The sequence below is a fragment of the Leptonotus elevatus genome, chromosome 8, assembly GCF_054856555.1.
Source record: "Leptonotus elevatus isolate MCC_2025b chromosome 8, RoL_Lele_1.0, whole genome shotgun sequence".
NCBI classification, from domain to species: Eukaryota; Metazoa; Chordata; class Actinopteri; order Syngnathiformes; family Syngnathidae; genus Leptonotus; species Leptonotus elevatus.
Window position 1 is genome coordinate 18,006,293 of NC_141246.1, and position 21,956 is coordinate 18,028,248.

At 41.6% G+C, this 21,956-nt stretch overlaps 2 protein-coding genes across 7 annotated transcripts; one reads left to right on the forward strand and one right to left on the reverse strand.

Annotated features, from left to right (window-relative positions):
• Positions 1–297: 297 nt before the first annotated feature.
• On the reverse strand, positions 298–16,547 carry marf1 (meiosis regulator and mRNA stability factor 1). 4 transcript variants are annotated; one of them, XM_086081721.1, is made up of 27 exons: positions 16,449–16,547; positions 15,794–16,017; positions 14,762–15,637; positions 14,469–14,619; positions 13,011–13,225; positions 12,816–12,933; positions 12,558–12,730; positions 11,782–12,300; positions 11,102–11,256; positions 10,798–10,932; positions 10,450–10,636; positions 9,531–9,709; positions 8,665–8,745; positions 8,331–8,570; positions 6,841–6,960; positions 6,545–6,723; positions 6,201–6,421; positions 5,791–5,933; positions 5,567–5,700; positions 4,948–5,150; positions 4,640–4,867; positions 4,042–4,278; positions 3,710–3,961; positions 3,540–3,600; positions 3,347–3,451; positions 3,048–3,224; positions 298–2,580 (listed from the first exon to the last, which is right to left on the reverse strand). In XM_086081721.1, the coding sequence occupies exons 2-27, from the start codon at positions 15,944–15,946 to the stop codon at positions 2,423–2,425; spliced, it is 5,400 nt and encodes a 1,799-aa protein (XP_085937847.1). In that variant the 5' UTR covers positions 15,947–16,017; positions 16,449–16,547; the 3' UTR covers positions 298–2,422. The 4 variants fall into 4 exon arrangements, with proteins under 4 accessions (XP_085937847.1, XP_085937848.1, XP_085937846.1 ...); XM_086081722.1 differs by having other exon boundaries at positions 3,048–3,176; positions 10,798–10,953; XM_086081720.1 differs by having other exon boundaries at positions 10,798–10,953.
• Positions 15,850–21,135, forward strand: LOC147170069 (pannexin-1-like). 3 transcript variants are annotated; one of them, XM_086081726.1, is made up of 5 exons: positions 15,850–16,033; positions 18,606–18,727; positions 18,967–19,172; positions 19,318–19,822; positions 19,894–21,135. In XM_086081726.1, exons 1-5 carry the CDS (start codon positions 16,012–16,014, stop codon positions 20,032–20,034), a joined length of 996 nt encoding a protein of 331 aa, XP_085937852.1. In that variant the 5' UTR covers positions 15,850–16,011; the 3' UTR covers positions 20,035–21,135. The 3 variants fall into 3 exon arrangements, with proteins under 3 accessions (XP_085937852.1, XP_085937850.1, XP_085937851.1); XM_086081724.1 differs by lacking the exon at positions 15,850–16,033 and adding an exon at positions 16,992–17,365; XM_086081725.1 differs by lacking the exon at positions 15,850–16,033 and adding an exon at positions 16,992–17,365 and having other exon boundaries at positions 19,321–19,822.
• The last annotated feature ends 821 nt before the right edge of the window (positions 21,136–21,956 follow it).

Consider the following 21,956-nt stretch of genomic DNA (forward strand, 5'->3'; position numbering starts at 1 on the left):
CACTTAGTGTACAGCAAGGGGGTAAGACGACGCCACTCTGGAGAATATAGAACTATTTTTACGCCTTTCTTTTGAGGGGAAAATGCCATCTTTTGAAGGATGGGAGACCAACGGTCTTAGCTAAGGGATCTTCAGCAAAGTAAGGGACAAAGACTTATTCGTACTTTTCACAAAGGTGCAAAATGAAAGATTGGCTTTGTGGATGTGCTTCGATTTACTGGCTGTTTCACTAGACCAAGAGCTCACTGCACGTCACTGCTGTCAACATGAACCAACCAAGAAACTTAAGCCAAGAAGTAATGCTTAGTGAAGTTTATTAACAGAATTGTATTGGTCCCTTAAACAATGTTTGACAGTTGTGGTGTAATAAATTAGGAAGGAGGCGGGATGGTGAGCAAGTAATGATTACATGGCATCTTTGAATTAAAATGACTTTTTTTCCCTTTTCAGTTCTTGAATGCAGAACAACTGGTGTACAAATGAAAAACTTGACAAGCTATACAATTTGTGTTAGTACAAGTAGGCTAAGAATTCCTTCATTTCTTTCTTCAAACACGTAGTCGAACTCCATATAATTGCATATTTATTTTCTTTAACCAAAACTATGCAAATGAGCATATTTTCAAGAGCTCTTTAGAGATGAGACCTGCACAAAGGAAAAGCTAATGTGCTACTGTGTCCATTATGAGAGAGATGCCACTGCACGGAGAGAGCTTGGGTTTACTCAAAAAGTTTTAAATAGATGTTCATCAGAAGAATTACTGCTCCTATTATAATCAAATCAAAATCAGTAATTCAATATGTCACATTCCTTGATCAAATAGTGTTCAATTGGGTCTGTAAAGGCCAGAGGAATCTACGCCGCAGCATGTGTAATTTGAATAATTTAGATGAGAGGTCAATAGTTTTCGGAAACGCAAAATGTAGTCGTGTCATGACACCAGCTCAACATGTCAACGTGTAATGATTGGCCGCTTAAGTAATGGGCGCTTACCCATTCTCTGAATGCTATTCTCTGCCACACGGCACATCCGAGGCGCATGGCAAACTTACAGTAAACCCACAGCGACTTGTAGCAAAGACAAGCCAGCAGAAAACACAATGACGACCAAAGAGAGGAAACAGACACATGGGGACGTCAAAACATGATAGCCGGGGGAGTACTCTGGCCATTCCTTTGTCACCGTGGCAAATACAAGCCATTGTAAAAGCCCGGCAAAATCCAGAGAGCCACAGAGGGTTCTCTTATGTGGACGTGACACACTCGTGGAGGCTTCACACAGCCCCTGTGCCGCTCCACTAACCTACCACATTTGTCTATGCCCCAAAAACTCACAGCCGTGCACCTCATCATTAAAAAAACAAAAGCTCCATGGTGCTCCCCCTCGAATCATCAACTCAAGAAAGGAGACTACAACAGAAACTACTAGCAACAAGGCTGAGAGGGAAATACAAAATAAAAAACCTTGAGTGCTTCAGTAGCGTCTACAAAGGTGGCCCCGCCTCCAAGAAGCCAAAAACAAGGCAGAAACAAAAGACTTATCACAAGGAATGCTTTTTTTCTTCTTCTTCTACCATCCATTCCTGTCTGCTGCTGCTGGGTTTATACCACATGTCCACTCATGTATGCACACTGTGCATATGTCACACTGCCTACAGTGGAGAACCACACAAACAGCTAAAAGAACACAGACACTGGCTGCTGGCTTAAAGTTTGTCAAATACGCACAACCCTGACCATGGTCTTAATCAGAAACAAGGGCCATTAACTTGTTGATGGCCTCAGAGGCACCCCATCATGATGCCCGCAAACGTGAATATGGATGTCTTTGAAACAAAAAGGAGAAAACACAGAGGACTTGAGGTTCTTTGGCACCACCTACAAAGTTCTAACAAGAATATCAACTGAATTTTTTAAATTTTTTTATATACATATAGTTGAACACCACCTTCAAAACTTTTATTTGATCAAGCTCCTGACCTGAGAATAAGTTTGCTTTAATATCTTAAAACACAAGTGTGCTGCTATTCATCTTGAGCATCTCTCCAAATGGTTTGTGTGCTGTATGCAGTGGCATCCAACTCATCAGGATTCCCGTGTGCACATAAAATTTAACTTTATGAAATTTCAGTAACCTTAACTGGGCTTTACATTTGCAAATTGCAGCAGATCTGCAAAAGGTAAAAATATCAAAAGCTTTGTGAGTACCACTGAATGAAACATTGATTGTGAACAAACAGATTGAAAAGATTGTGAAAAAAAGCAGAATATTAGAAGGCAATGGCAGGAAGCAGCAAAGCCAAAATGCCCTTCAAGAGTGGTTCATCTGCAGTGCGATTAGTGTAGCTACCTTAACTCTTCTACTCAGAGTTACACAGCAGCTCAACTAGTTTGGCTCACTGCGCGTGTGTGTGTGTTGGTTCAGAGACCTGATTTGAATGCAAAGTTGGCAGCTAGCTTGATTCTACTGCGGGGGCCTCTTTTGCTGGGACTATCCATGGACAAAGGAGACTCGCTGTCCGTGGCTGCTGCAGGCCCGTTGTCTTTTGCTGCAGCTACTGTGTTGAATTCTTTGCTCTCTGCAAACATAAGCGCAGACAGAGAAGGTACATGATGAAAGGTGCTAAAAGAAGCGAGACACACTCATCACAATGTGCTTATATTCTCTTCTTACACCTAAGTTATCTAATGCAAACCAAGGCTCGTATTTTACATTTGGAAAAACCTCACGGAAGAGCGAACAAAAGGAAAAAAGGATCTCGTATATATTTACCGGTACTCGCACAGAGTGAAATCTGGATCAGTAGCGTTCTATGAATAGCAACAGGTGCATACACAGGCTAATTGTACCTTCTGCCAGCTGGAGGGAAAACCTGACATTAAACACTGCTAGCATAGACAGACGAACAAAGATGCATTTGTAATAAGTTTTCGCACCAATTAAGTGAAACTGCATTATTTCCCACGGCACAGTTGATGATCTCTCACAGCATTTTAGTGCTTGAGAATCACTGATCAAATGGAAATTTTCCATACTCGTGCTGACCTGATGTGTGGGGCATTGGAGGTGTTTTCTCCTCAAAATGAATCAGATCAGCCGGCTGCATTAGGACTGGGTCAGGGTGGAGCTGAGGTGACGGCAGGCAAGATGGTACTGGGCCACAGAGAAGGTCAACTGGGGACGTCAGACACAGCAGCTCAGACACTGGCGCCGCGGTGGCGCCTGGAAGGTAAGGACGGTTCATTTCATGTTATTGATGGTAAACAAAAAGGAATCGCAAAACAAGGCACAGCAGACAAAATATATAATTTTTCTGGATCCAAAACATTAAAGCAATATTTTACTTGGACTGTATGCTTCAGAATGGATGGTGCTTGTGGGACTGTCTCTGGGGCTCTCCACGTTACCTCCTGACTGAGGGCTGCTGGGGACTGAAGCGTTCGCCCTCTCTGCATGACACCAAAACACAAGCCTGTTATCATTTCTAGTACATAAAGGTCGCATTACCGCAATGAAAAGATGCACGGAAGCTTTTGCCTTTCATATCGTTCTTCAAAACGATAATTCTCTTGTGACCGTGCCCTTTGATCCAGACCACCTGATGACGCCACAAACAAACACAAAAAAAAAGTCAGGAAAAAAAATACAATAAGAAACACATAAAATCCAACAGGCGTGCAAAAATGCATAGATAATTGAATTGTCACCTGTGGAATGGCATTGAGCAGCTCATCAATGCTGGTGTATCCATAGGCGCGCGACTCCAGGCCACAGCCAATAAACCTTTTATAAGCTCCATGGAACTCTGACAGGAAGATCTGGTTGTAGTGGTAAGTGTGGAGCAGTGCACGTACGTTACGGGCAAACTGGTAAAGCCTCGTCAGCCTCACCCACTCCTCACTAGGACCGTTTGTGGTGCTGGCAGCTTGAATGCGTTCATCAAGTTCTTCACAGTAAAGCTGCCAAAGATGACAATTAAAACACCTCTTCATTTAGTGAAAAAAGGACGTGATGTCATTGAATAAATGGCTTCTCTCACTTCGACAAGGTAGGGCAGACTCTTGAGTAGCTCGCTGAGGGAGAGGAACCCATATTCACAAGGGTTGAGTGGGACTTTGTGGACCGTCTGGTAATGCTGGCTCAGGTCATCCACCCTGGAACCTTTGTTGACATCTTTCTCTTGAGACATAAGCAGTGCCAGAAGCTGTGATGTCAGTAAACGCAGAGACTTCCTGTTGATGAGCTGAACTTCCCGTCCTTCTGCGCCATCCACCACCTTGAAAAGCAAAGAATAAGGAGATGCTTGTGAAGGAATAGTGTTTGACTAGATAGGTGTTTCCCAACCTTTATTGGGCAAACACATCACTACACAAAAAAGGCAAAAAAAAGTACATGTATTTAAATAATCTTAAATCAATGTATTCAGATGAAATCTGGTTACTCTGTGTGATATCTGGGCCTGGTTAATTGAACACAAAGCTAATATACTATTAGCCATCCATGACATACTCTGTTTTATGAACGGCAAAATGGGTTAGCTTCTGCCCATCTTTATGCACATAGCTTAATTTGTAGTAAATATATTTACAGTTGTGCTCGACGGGATGGACAATGAAATATGGTAAAAAACACATTACCTTTACAACATGGCAGAGTTTGTTTAGTAACGCCGGCAGGGAGCTGGTGTCGTAGTCCTGCAGTCGTAGACCATAACCAAAGGTCTTGCTGTACTCCGTGAGCAACTGGTTCACAGGAAGGCTCGAGTTTTTCTGAGCTCGAAGTAGCTTGACCAGTTGAGCTGCCAGAGCTTTGATGCGCTCAACCTCTGTTAGGGTAAGCATCTTCTCCTCCCCACACTCCAACACCTGCGGGGTGGAAGTTAGAAAAGTTGACTTGAAACGCACACAATCACATAGCTACTCGTGCCAATCAGTCGTCTCCTCACCATTAGTACTTCAGGGATGGCCTCAAAGAGCTCTATGAGTTTGGTGAAGCCGTAGTAGCTGAGCTTACACTGACGTCCAAAGTGGTGGTGGTAGGTGGGGATGAACTTGCTGAAGGGCATTCGGCAGTGAGGTTGGTGACGGAGGAGGTCAATGACCTCCTTCCCAAAATGCTTCGTGCGCTCCATTTCATGCGCAGTACGCTCTATGGTTAAATAAGCAGTTTAGTTGTTAATATACATCAGGTTTTCGCTATTTTAAGACAGGCCATCATCTGCATATCACCAATTGATCGTCTATATATTGCTATGGCTGCAGCGATGGGGGGTTGCAGAAATGTGTGCCCGCTCCATGTGTATTTCTTTTCTATTGGCTAGCTGAAGGAGAGAGGCAGATTGTGTATTTTGCAAAACTAAGTGAACAGATGTCTCGAGGCTTATGAAACGTTGAACAAAGAATCAATGCAAACCCGCTCCTTTAATAATTTGTCACTGTGGAGTCTTATTTAGGAAAGCTCAGTGTGCCATCTTGGCACCCTCTGGTCTACTTGCACATTCACACCAGTGAGTATGAGACTAATGAGTGTGTTAAAAGAACTGGAAGATGTGAAGTTAGCAGTACCTCTCTTGGGAACAGAGATGACAGTGTCATTGTCGTGATGTGTGGTGGTAATGGTGCTATCGGGAATCTCAGACAGCAGGTCATTGAGGTCACATGTGCCATAGTCTGCTACATTCCAGTCTCTGGAAAAGCACCTGATGAACATGACACACAGCACATTCGAACCCTGAATTTCTCTGCAGCCCCAAACCCAAATTCAATGATATTCTGATATGTTGACGGACCAGTGGTATGCTTGCATGAAGTCCTTCACAGCAACTTGCTTGCTGGCTTGAAATTTGAGAAGCTTTAGTAAGTCTTGAGTGAAACGCTTCACTTGGGCTCGATGAGTAAGGGTCAGCAGTCGTTTTGTACCCATGCCTAAGATCTGAAAAGTAAACATTATGCAAGTACCAATCAATTCAGAGTTGGCCGCACACCAACAACTGCTTGTTCACCAAATTACCAGTAGGTCTGTATTTAAAATGATACCCTCCGGCAAGTAGTCTTTACAGTTGTTCAAGCAACATCAAAAACCAGAGCTTTACTTTTAGTTAGACGAAAACAACAAACTTTAATACAATGCATATTGATATATCAGAACCACAAGTACATTTGTCAAAAACATTGTGGTTAAGGCACAGATGTGCAATACCTGCAGGACATGTGGCACTGCTTCCAGCAGCTCAAACAGCTTTGTGTACCCGTAATCGGAGACGCGGCACTGCTTGGCAAAATGATGATGGTAAGAGGGTATAAATTTGCTGATAGGCATGATGCAAGATGGTTGACCCTTTAAGAGGTCAATAATCTCTCTGCTGAACTGAATGAGTTGAGGGTTGCCAACTGGACTCTTGCATCGGTGGAGCCACGGATCTGGAGGCAAACGAGGGTAATAATCACAAGACAGGATAGAAAGTTCATCATCTCCAAAATTGTTATGAGTATAGAAAAAAACGTTTGAAACTGTAAAATAATAGCTAAAATAAAAGTTCTCACCAGAGTTTGGTGCTGGTGGTTTGTTGTGAATCCACTTGATGACTTTGTAACCGTTTTGAGCTGTGACTATGGTTATACTGGGGACACATGTGATGAGGTGCTCCAAAGGAACACCACATTCCAGAGTCTCATTGCCCAGCTGCAGCCGACTGAACTTTGCTTCATAGCAGTCTGGAAAGCTAAAAGGTAAGATAAAACAACAGTGACACATTGATTTTATTGAAGAAAAACATGGTTCAACTAGCCTAAAATATTTTACATGAATTAGAATGGATACGCAAAATGTATGCTGTCACCTGAGGAGGGGAAGAGTTCCTTCGTGTGATTGCAGCAGTGCGTGAACCTCAGAGGTCAACGTGCTTAGAGATATGACCACAAATGGAATTGTGTACGAGTCTGGGTCAAAGTCAGCCTCACTATGAAATTGAAAGGAAAAGCACCATAATCAATCATCAGACATACATCAAGCTGGCATGTCAAAACTACGCTATTTATATTAAAAGTAAATACAGTATACAACTTTAGAGCGAGAAAACATTTTCAATTTATGATCAGAGATATATTGATAGATCTAATGGCAGGTGTTATTGTAAATAGCAAATTAAAAACTGATTTACTGTAGACAGTGTTTCCCACACCATGTTAATACTTGGGCGGGCCACCCAAGTAAACTGGCCACCATCCAAGTAGATTTCAAGAAAATTTAATGAAAAGTATATATATATATATTTATTTATTTTTACGTGTCAGGACCAGATATACCACATGTAACATTAGTTCGCTGTCACTCACTTGTGGATCATGATGTTAGAGGAGTCTATGGGAAACACTGGTAGAGGATAGCCGTTAGCCGAGCGCATGGTTGCGTTGGCTAGCATTAGCGCTACTTGACTATAATTAAACCTACTGTGCACTGCTTTGCCTCATTGCGGGTCATGAACGGGACACATGCGAATTGAATAGAAACGGTTGAATCAAACTGTCTAACCAGTTTTCAAAAGCAGTTCCACCCCTACTGTGTGCGCGTGTGTTTATATCACATCATGGGGACCATTTTCTGGGTTTAACTATCATTGTGGGGACCACGTGTCCTTGTGGGGACATTTTGGTAGTCCCCATGAGTCCAAACCGCTTTTTGAAGGTCAAAACTTGGTTTTAGAGTTTAGGTTTGAATTGGGTTATGGTTGCGGTTCGGTTAAGAAATGGGGGTAGGCAATCATTTTTGATGGTTGGGATTAGGGGAAGGGGTCTAGGAAATGCATTATGTCAATGAGATGTCCCCACTAGACATGTGCGTGCGTGTAACTCATACACAAACTCATGCAGCGGCAAGCAAGGTGACTGACAGGTGAGGGAACGAGGTAGTGCAACTGAGTGTTGATGATGTAAACAAACACGCATATAAATAACCATTTAGGACAGGGGTGGGGAACCATGGTCGACAGCCACTGTCCTGCCCGTTTTCAATGTCTCCCTCCACCAACACACCTGATTCATGAACAAGATCGTTATCAGGCTTCTACAGAGCGTGCTGATTAGCTGATCCTTTAAGTCAGCTGTGTTGCAGGAGGGAGACATGGAAAACAGGCAGGACAGTGGTTCTCGAGGACCTTGGTTCCCTATCCCTGATTTGGCAAGGCCGGAAAAAACTAAGGTGCCCATTTTCGCTCATCGCACCGAACGATAAATCAATACAAATGATTGAGACAGGCCTAAACTATCAATTACGTACCTAAAACAAGCATGTGTGTGTACATGCCATGTGTAATGTAGGCCGGATTCTTGCCTGAAATTGGACTGTGTGTAGTGTTGTCTGCAGATAGGTTCATGATACTCCAGCTCCTCAAACACCACAGGGCTGCTACTTGTTGTGGAGGAGCTATCCTGTGACTGAGAGGAGCCCAGTGGACTCTGACGGATTTGACTGCTGGGAAGAAGGCATACCAGTCTCGTGCCCCCCTGTTCCCGAACGGCCACGACATCCGTCAGCCTGTACAGATCGCTCATCAAAAGCTTACGGTGGAATCTGTAGGTGGGGGTGGAAAAGCAATATATGTAAATAAGGCAAAATTGAAACGCTTCTGTTATTTGTTTACATGTTTGGAGATCAAGATACTTACTTCTTCTCATAGATCTCGGTGAACTTGAAGTGAGGAAGGCAATTGGCAGGTGCCTCCTGAAGAATGCTGCTGACCTCAGAGCTTTAAGGTAAGGCAGATTTATTTATTTATGTAGCACATTTCATACACAAGCTAACTCAGAACAAAGCATTTAAACACAAAATACGACATATAATGGAAAAATAATCAAGACATTTTTAAAAACCCATAACAATTTAAGACATTTAAAAGCAAAGTAGAGAAATGAAAAAGTAGTTTTCAAGATTACTAGAAGACACATACAGCACAAGAACATGATTTGGAAACAAATGTTTATAAAAAATGCTCGAAAAGATCTTAATCATAGGTATAAGGAAAAAAATGACAATGAAAATGTCAAATTAAAGAATTACTCAACACGAAGTCAAACTCTTGCTCCACCCCTCATTAAGATCTGAAATCGGCGCTCAAAGGGGGTGTTGCCTGGAGGACCGTTGGGTTGCAAATGGGGAGAGGGTTGGGCATGGTCTGGCTGTGATTGACAGCAGCAACTCACTAAGAAGCCGTTTAAGAAGGCGTGTACGGGAATTAGCCGGTGGATGGCGGGGCGACTACGCCATGCGGAACAAGTACGTATTGTCTTGTGTAATGAGCCAAATTGTGTTTATCTCAGTGTTTAACCTTAAGATGGCACCAAAGACACGTTTTTTTGCCCTTAATTGAAGCTTTAAACAAACATGTACTAAAATGTAAAAATGATGACCAGGACATGTAGACACCAGTTTATACAGTTAAATCAGCAAAAAAAATGTTGAATACGTGTTGAGTTATGCGTTAACCTCCACAAAAATCCTAAGCAATAAAACTTTTTGCCTTAACAAGCGTACCTGAGCATGGCCATAGATTTGTTGTGGCCACCTGTGATAAGAGACACCTGGATGCGCTTGCCTCCAATTTTGTAACGGTGAAGTCCACTGACAGCACTGATGGCCTGCTGTAAGGACAACATCTGGATTGTAGCCTTGAGTTGATAGTCTGTATGGGGACTAAGCTCCACTCCTTTTACCTAAAACAACCAAACAACTTAAGTCAAATAAACCACACTCTGAAATTGCTAAGCTTTTGGACTTAAATCAATTTAAGAAGTAGTAACACATTTACTGATCATCAGAGATGGAGAGTAATTTTTTTAGACTACTTACTTTTATCCGTTACATTTTAACATGAGTATTTGTACTTTTTACTTGATACATTTTCAAAAGAAGGTTGTTACTTTTGTTGTTAAATGCATGAAAACGATTAAAATACTTGACCTGGAAGAAAAAGCAGCATCAATGTCTCCTGGCTCCACCAATCATATTGAGCGTTTCACACAATCCTGGACATACCAGCTTTTGATTGGCTCTACGACATGCGATCACATGACATGCAATTAGCTAGATTAGAACAACCCGTAAATATTAGGGCATTGCGCGCCACCACGACAGAGGATAATTTGAACTTGATAGCAAGTCAGAGTCAATTGGCCAATGTATTTTGCTCCATTAGCTAATATCTTTCAAATTAACGTATGAGGAAACATCTGGTAAAAATTATTTTTACTTTTACTCGTCAAGTACATTTCAGAGCGTGTACTTTTTTACTTTTACTTGAGTAATTATTTGAGTGAGAACTTTATTTTTACCAAAGTTGTTGTTTTTTTTACACAAATGATTGTATTTTTACTCAAGTAGAGAATGTCAATACTTTTCCCATCTCTGCTGATCATCAGGTTTATTATAGCAATACTGCCAATGATGGACATACCCGCCCATATCGGGAGAACGCGTCACGTAGAGTCTGTTGTAATTCTTTGCGGGACATTCTGTAGTCGAGGTTAGCCACCAGGATTTCCGCTCCATCTGAAAATGGCTGAGGTGGACAGTCTAGACAAGGGCTTCGAGGAGCAGCAAGTATGGGAGATGAGCGGCTAGAAATGCTGGGTGATGCAGTCCTTTTGGAGAGGGGAAAACAATTGTTGGGAAACAATCAACATTATATCATCTAGTATCATGTAGGTCTGGATACTGTGCATCATGTTCAATTACAACCATTGCATCTCACACACAGGCAGGCTCTCTTCATAGTCTGAGCATGCATATAAAATAAGATCACCTGGAAGACCAAGAACCTTGGGACAAGACAAGTGGGCTGAAGCTTTTGTGCAGGTTCAGCTTGCTGAAAGCAGATGGCGTGCTGATCTGAAAGTCCACCGAGCGTCTCTCCCCATCAGCAGGAGATTCTGTCCCACTGCAATGATTGGAGCCATCCCTTTTACATCCAAGAGAGCAAAACAATAAAAAATTCATAAACCACTTTTTAGGCTGCAGAGCTCATTTTAATCCGTTTCACAGTTACCAAAATCAACCCTGACATTGCTCATCAAAATCTTTTGGGTTACATTTCCCTTTCAATGTACCTTTTCTTGTATAAGGATTCTCCAGTGAAGCCAGGTTTGGAAAGCTGCTCCAGTAATCCTATCTCACCATTACTATGGGGAGAGGAGGAAGCTGACCGCCCTTTATCTTGGTGCTGGAAACCCGGCTTAGGTTTGCGGTCTGCATTATCCAACTCCTGCATGAAAGAGTGGTGTTTGATGTTAATAGATGTATGAATGTATAAATGAATGTATTCATGCAGTGTTGGTGTCATGCTTCGAATTAAACAAAACAAAAATTATGATGTAGTATGGAACAGTGTTTCCGGGAACACCATTCGTTACCAAGCAACAAGTTTTCTCATGGACAAGAACTGCAGGTCAAGTCATTATGAGGTTGAGCAACTGGAAAGGAACATGAAGGACACACAGGCCACACACAAATAAGGACTAACATACAGTACAGGTTCAAGCTTTGTTAAAGCTGTCTATTTGGTTAGTTGCGATCAACTCACCCATTAGTACGATTTCAGCATTAAAAACAAACAAACATGCAGGACGAAAGATGACACACACAGCTTTGACTACTAATACATGCCAGCCACGATGTTAAGCAAGCAGCTACAAGCCGTTAGTGAAGCCAGATACTGGGGGGGGAAAGACTGTACTGCACAGCAGCAACTACAGGGAAATGGAGAGCAGGCACTGACGAGTCTGCTGACCTGATGGGGTTTTGCAGGAGCACCGCCCGGAGGCCCAGAGCACCCCCTCTTGGGGCTGAAGGGCCTTTCAGGCAGTTGGCCAAGGTTGTAGCATGAGCGGGTAGATCGCCGTGCCCTCCTGGGCGACCTTGGCTTCTCCAGGGGCAGAAAGGAGGAGGATAAGGCTACAGGAGTGTTAATCGTGTCCTGGCTTTGACAAGGCAGGGGCAGTGTCTGAGGCAGGGGAAAGTGATGGGACTGAGACTGAAGGTCACGCTCAACACTTGCATCGTCTCTGGGCCGCGGTGAGACGGAGAGGCTGATTCGATGGCCAAACACGTCCTCATTTTCCATTCTCTTGCGGGCACGTGACGCCGCCTCAGGGCTGCCAAAACGAAGGACGGCTGTGCCCTGGGACATGCCCAGCACCTTGCCACCACAGTTGTCTGAGAGGCGGCGGAGCCTGAGCTTCACGGCATTCCGCAGGCTCTTATCACAGTTGACAGGAAGGTTGTGCACATAGAGGAGGTTGTAACTGGGCTGAAGGAGGGGAGGAAAAGACAGCGGGCCTGTCTGGATTTGTATGTTTTATACTTAAATGTTGTTGTCCTTTTTAGTAGAAAAAATGGATGGCCGTTGAGTGGTTCATATTAGGAAAAACGCGCACATAAAGAGGCGGTTTTAGAAATTAAATGTCCTCTATAAAGTCTATACAAGGATGAGTCTCCTTTGATTCAGGCCATCACTTACCTTTTTCAAATACAAAATATTTATAAAGGCACATTTTTAATGCCTACCTGCGTTTTGAGAGGCATGCGCAGTGGCAAGTCAGCTGTGATCTCTTGAAAAGGCACGTGAGTGTGGGCGTGCTGCAGCAGGGCCTGGGATGTATGGTTACCATGGACCAGGATTACCTGGAAACCATGGCGATGCCGCAGGTCGCTCAACTCACTTGCAAAGTTTACATCAGCTGTTGGAATTAAGGGTGAAGAACAGTTTATACAATTATCTGGTCAAATCAAGTCTTATGATGACAGAATCTGAGCAGCACGCACATGATACTAGGACAACAGTTGCGGGTGCAGTGTGGGTCTCAGCAAAGCGCCGTAAGCTCTGGCGGAGCTTGTCATCAGCAGCATTCTTGGCTGTTGCATTGATGTGTGCCACAGTAACCTGGTGATGAAAAGTGCATTCATATGGTGTCTTTCTGATCAAGCAGTGTTTTTCCATTGAGCAATTTTAGAGTTTACCTGGCAGTTGTTGAGCTCTTGGATAACTGCTTTACTCTCCTTACTGATATCACACACACAAATGAACTCTGCCTCACGGTGGCCTTGGAAAAAACGGCTGCGTATACGTTGTACCACCACCCCAGCAGATTTTCCACTAGGCACGCTGCAGTTCTCGATGTCCCAAAACACTCCGACTGGGGGGATGTTCTCTGTACCACCACCTTCTGGTGAACCTGAGCAACAGAAAACAAGGGTTTTAGAGGTTTACACTGTGAAGTGTTTCAACACTGTAAAGTTTACTTAACACAATTCATTATTCCTTTTGCTTTGAGTGGTTTATGCTGCTCTTGACAAAATTCTGTGAAAACCAGCCTGCAGTCATGATGGTGCAGTCATTTTTACAATAATGTTGCATCCTGTTTGGAAAAGATAAAAGTTTTACAATTTGTCTCAAGTGATGTTTCGGTTGCCATTCATTATTTGGACGCACACAGCAATCCACCAAATTATGTATGCAACATTAATCACTCACAGATGTAATTTAATTTTTTTAAGTACAAGTTTGTCAAGTCTAGAGGTAATTTATTATTATTTATTTTTAATCAGGGGTGTCCACCAAAGACCACATAAAGAAAAATCGAAGGATGCATGCCAGGGCCCCTTTGAAATTCTTCGACTTTCATTTATAAAACATGCTACAATCTATAAATTAAGCAATTGTATATTGTTCATATATTTGTTTTGTTTTTTGAAAACCTGCTAGGTCACAGGTTTCTGTTAAAGGTGATCAATAATATTTGAATTTAAGATTTTGGGGTATCCCACTAGAATAGATCCACCAGTGCATTGCGCAACAACCGAATCCCATCTAAAAACAAGGGCAATCTGTAGTAAAATTATCATTTTTAAGGCAGTAAATTGAGGATCATCAAGGACAGTGATATGTTGAGTAATCAGATCCAGACACAACAAAAAGTGTCGTGAAGAAAGTAATTTTTGTTTCAAAAAAAATTCTTATCTTTGACCACCAGAGCTGTGAAGAGAGATTTTACTACTTTGGTTGCAAGTATGTGCAACTTGTACATCTAGAAAACATTTGAAACCAATCTGTTAGTAATAATGGTAGTCCCAACTACCACATAGCTCCTGCCCCTGGGATTTGGGTTTTTGCACCCATGACCCCCCCCTAGCAAATCATCCATCACAATCTTTTGTTGTTGACAAAGATTCCATTTTACAGTTAATGGCTGTTTGTTAGTTTGTATCACTAATGGGTTTTCCATGCATGGGGAAGCAAGTGCGGTTGAAACAATGTGTTCTTTGTCTTGAATCATAAACTGCTGACTTCATTCATGTATTCTTAAAAGCAAATGACTGCAAAGGATTACAGACAAAAGGACTAGATCATTTAAAATAAGTACAAAACAACGGACAATCAGCTTTCATTAAGGCGCATGAATTCAAAAGTAAACTTACCATACTTTTGGCTAATTTTGGCCTGACTGAGCACCAAACTATCAGATGAGGTGCCACAGCCATTACAAATTGGGATAGAGATTGGGGTTGTTTGTGGAACAGGTATAATGGGCCACATCTTCTCTGACATGGACACAAACGTGTTCATGGGCTGCAAACAAATGTAAAAAAATAAATAAATAAAACACACACACATGTATCAGTAAATACAATGAAAGACTCCGCAATACAAACACACATCTAAGTTACCTTAAGTGATGTTCAAGAAATAACCAGTGTGGAACTTCACCAACCTTCAACAAGCAATCCTGGTAGTAGTGCGCCCCCTTCACACAAAGTGTATTCTCAAAATTTTGGTGCATAGGATTAGCGCAGAGATGTGATGACGTGGATGTGGTGTTGATGGTGGTAGTAGCAGGGTGATCATAGAGTGCCGCACTTGTTTGGGTTCTTCTGGCCATGGGACTGCAGACCCTACCACAAATATAACAGCCAGAAGAGGCCAGGCAAGAGCCATGCAAGGGAGCCGGTAGAGCAGAAATTGGTGGGAGTGAAGAAGCCAAGAGTGGCTGAGGAGGGAAAGAGACTGGGTTAATTTGAAGAGCCTCAGCTGTGTAGGTGTTAAGAATCCCCGGGAAACAAGTGGTGTGAGGCTGTGCCGAGATGGGCTGGGAGGTGGTGACTGAAGAGAGCCGCTGAGATTTGTAGCCACAACAGAACAGAGGATCATAAGCCTCATCTTTAGGTCCACAATGTTTGTACTTAAGAACATTTGAGGCTACAGAGCAAGGTCCAGACCTGCCAATGTTACTACTGCTGTAGATGGGTGTTGCCAATGAGTCAGGAGCTGCAATGAGTGGGGCAACACCAGCTATGCTACTACCAGCAATACCTCCACCGTCTGATAATCCATAGCCCTCGGTGATGCAGTAATCACAGTGGGCGCATACGCTTACTTTGGGGCTAGGCCCCTCTTGTTGCTGTTGCGGTGGAGGATGTTGTCGATGGTGATCTTGTTTAAGCTGGGGAGGAAGCAAGCAAGGAGCAGCCAAAGGGAGAGGGGGTAAAGGGAAGAGCTGGGATGGTTGGGAAGATGAGGGATGGTGCAGAGGGGGAGGAGGGACATCCTTCAATTCCAAAACTGGTTTTCTGCTGTCCATGTCATTGTCCTAGCAGGGAGAAGAACAATAGATTAAAATGTATGTTTTACCTTAGCAAAGTGTATGATTTCTCACTTGAGTAACAACATTCTATTATACTATTCTGAGACAGAAAAAAAAACTAACTTTCTGCACTGCACACACACAGGTTACTACACGGTGTACCTTTTTATTCGTTTTTGGTGGGACAGGTGCGTCATTGGTGCTGAAGCAGTCTTTGAATTTCCAGAGAAGAGTCGAAGCTTCCGTTTTAGAATGGCCGACCCATGGGGAGGTTTTCGGGCTGCATACGGATCTCTCCTTTCCCAGTCCTTCCATCGTCCAACCTGGAGAGGTCTCTCACCATACTTGGATCTCCCTCCTCTCTCATTCTTTCCTACTAGATGAAACTAAAATGGACAGCAGGTGAGATATTGAGTGCATTGACTGTACACTTACGACGAAACTTTAACCCAATAACATTATCCGCAGTGTCGTGCACGTCGCAGTTATAGTCGCTCACGGTAGCTGGCGCCAGTCGAGTTTATTAAGTGTTATTTGCAATTCCGTTTTTGCGCAAGTTAGTAAAGTAAACTGCACTTGCCTCTGCGTGTTGATCAGACATTTTACTATTAGCTAACGTAAACGACGAAGCCTAGCTAAACGTCACATAAACAGTTTACGTTTACCTGGCGAAGCAACGGTTTCGTTTGAGCTAACAATGGCTAGCTTTATTTGCGAAAATGTACACAGCTCGGAGCACTTCCTGTTTCATGTTACACTCTGTCTCATAACGACACTATCGTAAAGACCATTCGATAACAGGAGTCCGTGTGAATACCTGACAATGTTTCGTAAGTCACATATTTCTCAAGTCGACTGCTTCACTCCTACCAGCTCCCGCGTCGAAACCCCGCACCTTTTTGTAACCTACATCTGCCGGAAAGCACTCGGAACTGTCGCAAATTCGTCTATGGCCCAAATAGATAGATAGATAGATAGATGGATGGATGGATGGATAGATATTTCCTTTAATATTCAATCAAATCAACTTTGATCGTGTTTAAAAAAATAAATAAATTATTAAATACGAGTTATTCAATTACTAAATAGAGGCAAACTTGTGTTAAACAATAATTTCCCACAACTACATTACACACTTCATGGACAACCTATAAGTATATATTGCAACACTTAATATATTTTTGGGGATGTTTTACTTGTAGGCCTATATTGTCCAGAGAACAATAAAAGCAAAACTTTTAAAAATGTTTTAATTACTTTAAAGTCTCTTAGTCTTCTTGCGTGTAAATTCTAAGTACTGTACAGTTCAGCAGATGCTGTAACTAGCGTGGCCACTAGCGCTCCCTGGTGCCTTCTTTGAGGGTGCTACAATAACGGGACAGCAGGTTCAACCGTCATCCCACCGGTGAATGGAGTAGATGCATGAACAATAGCGGCTCAGACTTCTGTTTGTGTTTCTAATTTGCCTTATTTCGATTAATGAGATAATCTATTTAGAATAAAGCGACTTTTTCCCCCCCATCCATTTATTATCGTCTCCGTCTCCGTGCACCATGGCGATTGCCCACGTAGCAACAGAATACGTTTTTTCGGACTTTTTGTTGAAGGACCCCACGGAGGCAAAGTACAAAGGAATGCGACTGGAGCTGGCCGCGGACAAAATAGTGACGTTCCTGGCCGTGGGACTACCTTTGTTTCTCATCTCGCTCGCTTTTGCTCAGGAGGTGTCCGTGGGTAAGCCCCTCTGAAAGAAACGGGAATACAAATTTCTTGTTTAATTATAATTAAAATAAATATGTATTATCTAAAACACAATGCATTCAGTATTATCAGTACAAATCACCGCTTTCCTTTATATTTGAATAAAATGGTGAAGTATGACGTAGGGCTCCACCCTTTCACTTAAATCACGCCCAGACAGTAGCAGGACCGCATGCACGTTTCGGCTGCAGCATATCCAGTCTGTCCAGCCATAATCTTCTTATCATGCCCACTGCCCAATATGCATTGACAAAAGGAGCAGTTTAGAACATAATCAGCGATAACAACAGCGTCACCTTGCTGTTTTATTCACACTATATAAAATGTGCCACTGCCACACTTCCTAATGAATTTGTGAATCAAGGGTCTGGCTCGTTATCCTTTTACCTGTCAATCTTAAATTTCCAACTCCATAATTGTAATGGTCAGGTCAGGTGAGGCAATATTGCATTTTAGAGACTCAACACACCTCTCTGTGCCCAGAAGTCATGGCAGTGTGACCAGGAACAACAATCGAACACTTCGGATAATACTGAGTCACCATATTTTTGTTTGTAAAAGGGTTGAAGTTCTGATATATATATATATATATATATATATATATATATATATATATATATATATATATATATATATATATATATATATATATATATATATATATATATATATATTTTTTTTTTTTTTTTTTTCCTGTAGGTTTGAGACTGGAGGGCAATTTCATTTTGTGTTACATAAACCAAGGTCTCAGCAAATAGTGTGGCTACTTTTGATTTATACATCCATCCATCAATCTTGCATATTGCTTTTCCGGTTCATGGTCGCAGGGGCCTGCCCACTCACAAGGCTGACACTTGCTGGTATCAAATGATTGTGAACGAAGGTTGCAAAGATGTTCGCAGACAGTTTTTACTTGTCATAAAGACTTATTCATTTGCAAGCATTCGCCACTCAGTGAGATACCAGCTGCTTATAGAGAAAGACAACCATTAACACTCGCATTCACACCAACTGATTGCTGGTAGTTTACTTTCTGGGTCATCTGCACCTAAAATAATCTCTTTTTGTTCTCCCTCCATACTCAAGTTTGGTGTTTTCATTGCTAAACAAAACAAAATACTACTGCGAGCCAGTACAGAGTTATAGACATCATTTTGCCTTTAAAAAGTTATTGCACTATTAAAGAGAATTAATTTAATAGCTTGTCTTTCAGGTACACAAATCAGCTGCTTTGCTCCCACTAACTTCTCCTGGAGACAGGCAGCGTATGTGGATTCCTTTTGCTGGGCAGCAGTACAACAACAAGATGACGATTCACCACTATGGCTTCACAAAGTACAGTACATGCCATCTACACTCCGTTCACTAGCTGGGGGAGTCATCATTGATGCACCTTGATGATAATTATTTGACATACAATACTGTATATGGGCACAGTTTTTCAAATATGTCAATCAATCATTACTGTGATGGTACAAAAACTGTGCATGGTAACATCCACTTGATGAAATCCAGCATTTTCCCCATCATGAACCCTGAAAAGTTGCATATGCGTTCTCTCTCTTTTTGTGTAGTTCTTTCCATATATCCTGCTCTCACTGGCAATCCTTGTGTACATCCCTGCCCTTTTCTGGCGCTTCACTGCAGCCCCACATCTCTCCTCTGATCTCAGTTTCATAATGGAGGAGCTGGACCGCTTTTATAATCGTGCCATTAAACTGGCAAAGAATTTGGCATCCTTGGATGCTAAGGATAAGGATGTTTCACATGACTCACAGAGGTAAACAACCCAATATTTCCATCTTCGAAATTTATTTTTTTGCATGTGAAATGTATTTATTTTTCCTTTTCTTTTCTTATTTCATCTTATAACTGATTCTGATTACCTTGTTGAAATGTGCTATTTAGTGTGATCTTCTCCGCAGCAGTGCTCTGGAGCTGGCTGAGGGTTGCTTCAAATACCCCTTAGTTGAGCAGTATCTAAAGACCAAGCGCTTCTCTCACCGCCTGGTGGTCATATACTTGGCATGTCGGGCCTTGACTCTGCTCATCCTACTGCTGGCCTGCCTCTACCTGGGCTACTACATCCGACTGGCCTCCCTTACCGATGAGTTTCCTTGCGACCTGCGTACAGGGGTGCTGACCAATGACAGCAGGGTTCCCTCTGCCGTCCAGTGTAAGCTTGTGGCAGTGGGGGTCTTCAGACTACTCAGCTTCATCAACTTCGGGGTGTATGTGCTGCTCACCCCACTGGTGGTGTACGCCGCTGTCGGACCTGCGCGTCAGAGTTCCAACTTCCTCCGGCCTTATGAGATGCTGCCAGGCTTTGGTGCTTTGGGGGTCATCACGCCCTTCTACAATGACCTCAGCATCTATCTGCTCTTTCTGCAGGAAAACCTAAGTGAACTGAAATCCTTCAAGTGCCTGCAGGTGAGTCACTTCGGAACAACAATTTAGTAGGGAATTTAACTTATTATTTGTTTCGCGTGTCTAATTAACAGGTGCTTGAGTTGCTGCAAGAAACTGCTGATGAGGGCTTTGATACCATGTGCCTCCTGCGAACTCTGGGCCAGGTGAAGACAGATGTGTTGGATTGTAAGAAGACATGTCCACGAAATAAAGCAAAGGAAGTGACATCATAATTCCAATGAGGTACTGAAGGTTATTTAGTCTTGAATAACAAGGTAGAGTTCACATCCTCAAGGTACAATTTATTAATGTATCGGTTAGTACTTAATTGTTTGTTTACCCCAGTGAGAAGTTATTGTACTCCTAATGGAGCAATGATGTGCCTTTTCTATTAAATGGTTGTTGTTGTTGTATTTGTGTGTGTGTGTGGAGGGGGGGGGCATTTTCTTACAGCTCTTTCTAACTGATTAACAAAGTCCTCCAAGTGTGAACAACAACTGACCTGCTCTTGGCTGGTGGTTTGTAATGTAATACATTGCAAATAATTCATTCAGTATTAATCTCTTAGATGTTACATGAATATACTGTACTACATTCTGCCTCGCATCCCCCGAGGTTTGGGATTTGAAGCTTGGCTCTGGCCTTGCTGTCTAATAACAGCCTTGGAATGCTTATCATTAGCTAAACAACATGCTGGCACCTACATAAAGTTGGTCAGTTTTCGCAGGTTTCTTAGTTGTTGTTTTTTAAGGCACTGCACTCAAGTGTTATTTACTGTAAGAACACAACTGTTGTACAACACAAAATTGGTCTTCAAGTGTTTTGCATACTGTTTGTGTGCAGTTTTCCTTGTTTTTTATTCTAGATGTGTGTGATGAAGTCAAGATAGGTCTATGATTTTTTTTAAATACTTACATTAAAAAAACAACATTGCTTTTCTCAAGTGTATTGTATAATGCTTTCCTAACATTTGTGAATGTGAGCAATGTTTCTGTAACTAACTTTACTGTAACTGGTTAAGTAGTGTATTTATTTTATAGCTCAGAGCCTATTCCACTACTTGCCTTTTTTCAATTCAGTGATCTTTCTTTCTTTCTTTCTTTCTTTCTTTCTTTTCTTTCTGTTTTTATCTGTAAAGTACTGTATTCAATGATATGAGACAAAAATGGGAAATTAATAGTTCACTGTAACTAGTCTGGATGGGGTGTTAAAATGATGCATTTCTTAGAGCATGTAAAATTTCACTAATAATATGTGCATGTAAATAGCTTGTGACAGTAATGGAATTATGGAAATGACATGAATGAAATGGCTAGTTCATAAACGACACTCAATTAAAACTGCTATTCACTATATTGGCATTTTCATTTCCAAATACAGTATTCAAGGAAATATGGTTCAGCCTCACACATGTTTATTTTACTCCATAAGCCTTGAAAGAGGGATTCTAACTGTTCATTATTGCTGCATACTGTAATTTTTCATGTTTTTTTAAATTTAATTTATTTTTTAGTTTTTATTTACTGTATAACTTTAGAATAACAGCCTGCTTACAATACAAGTCCTGCGTACTTGTTAATCTCATAAAATAATACTGTAACCCATAGATATCTTATTATATAACACAAGATGGACCCTGGAATAGGAGAAAGAATTGAAGAGGCGCAGAGTGGCCATCATCTTGAGCGGGGAGTCCCACTGTGGTCCCGCATTAAGAAAGAAAGAAAATAAATCGTAAGTCAGTGAATGCTTAAACAATTTTCTTGTGGTTTAGGGTTAGGGTTAAAAATGAAAATGTCAGATGTGACTAATACAATACAATGTGCTTTAAAAATGTTTCTTCATTCATAAATTAGTTTAAATTAGTAAATTAAACCAATTAGTGTCAAATTGGATAAATAATTCGACAGTTATGATTAATTTATTGGCTCAAAAGAGTGCAAAACAAAAAGGCAATGTAACAGTTGGCCGGGGACTATTGAGAACCAAAACTGCCAAATTTCTAAATAAAAAAACGACAAAAAAAAGAAGAAGGTGAAAATAACAACGAATATAAAAAATATAATTCAAAGATTAAATACAAATGTATTTATGTATGTATGTATGTATATATATATATATATATATATATATATATATATATATATATATATAT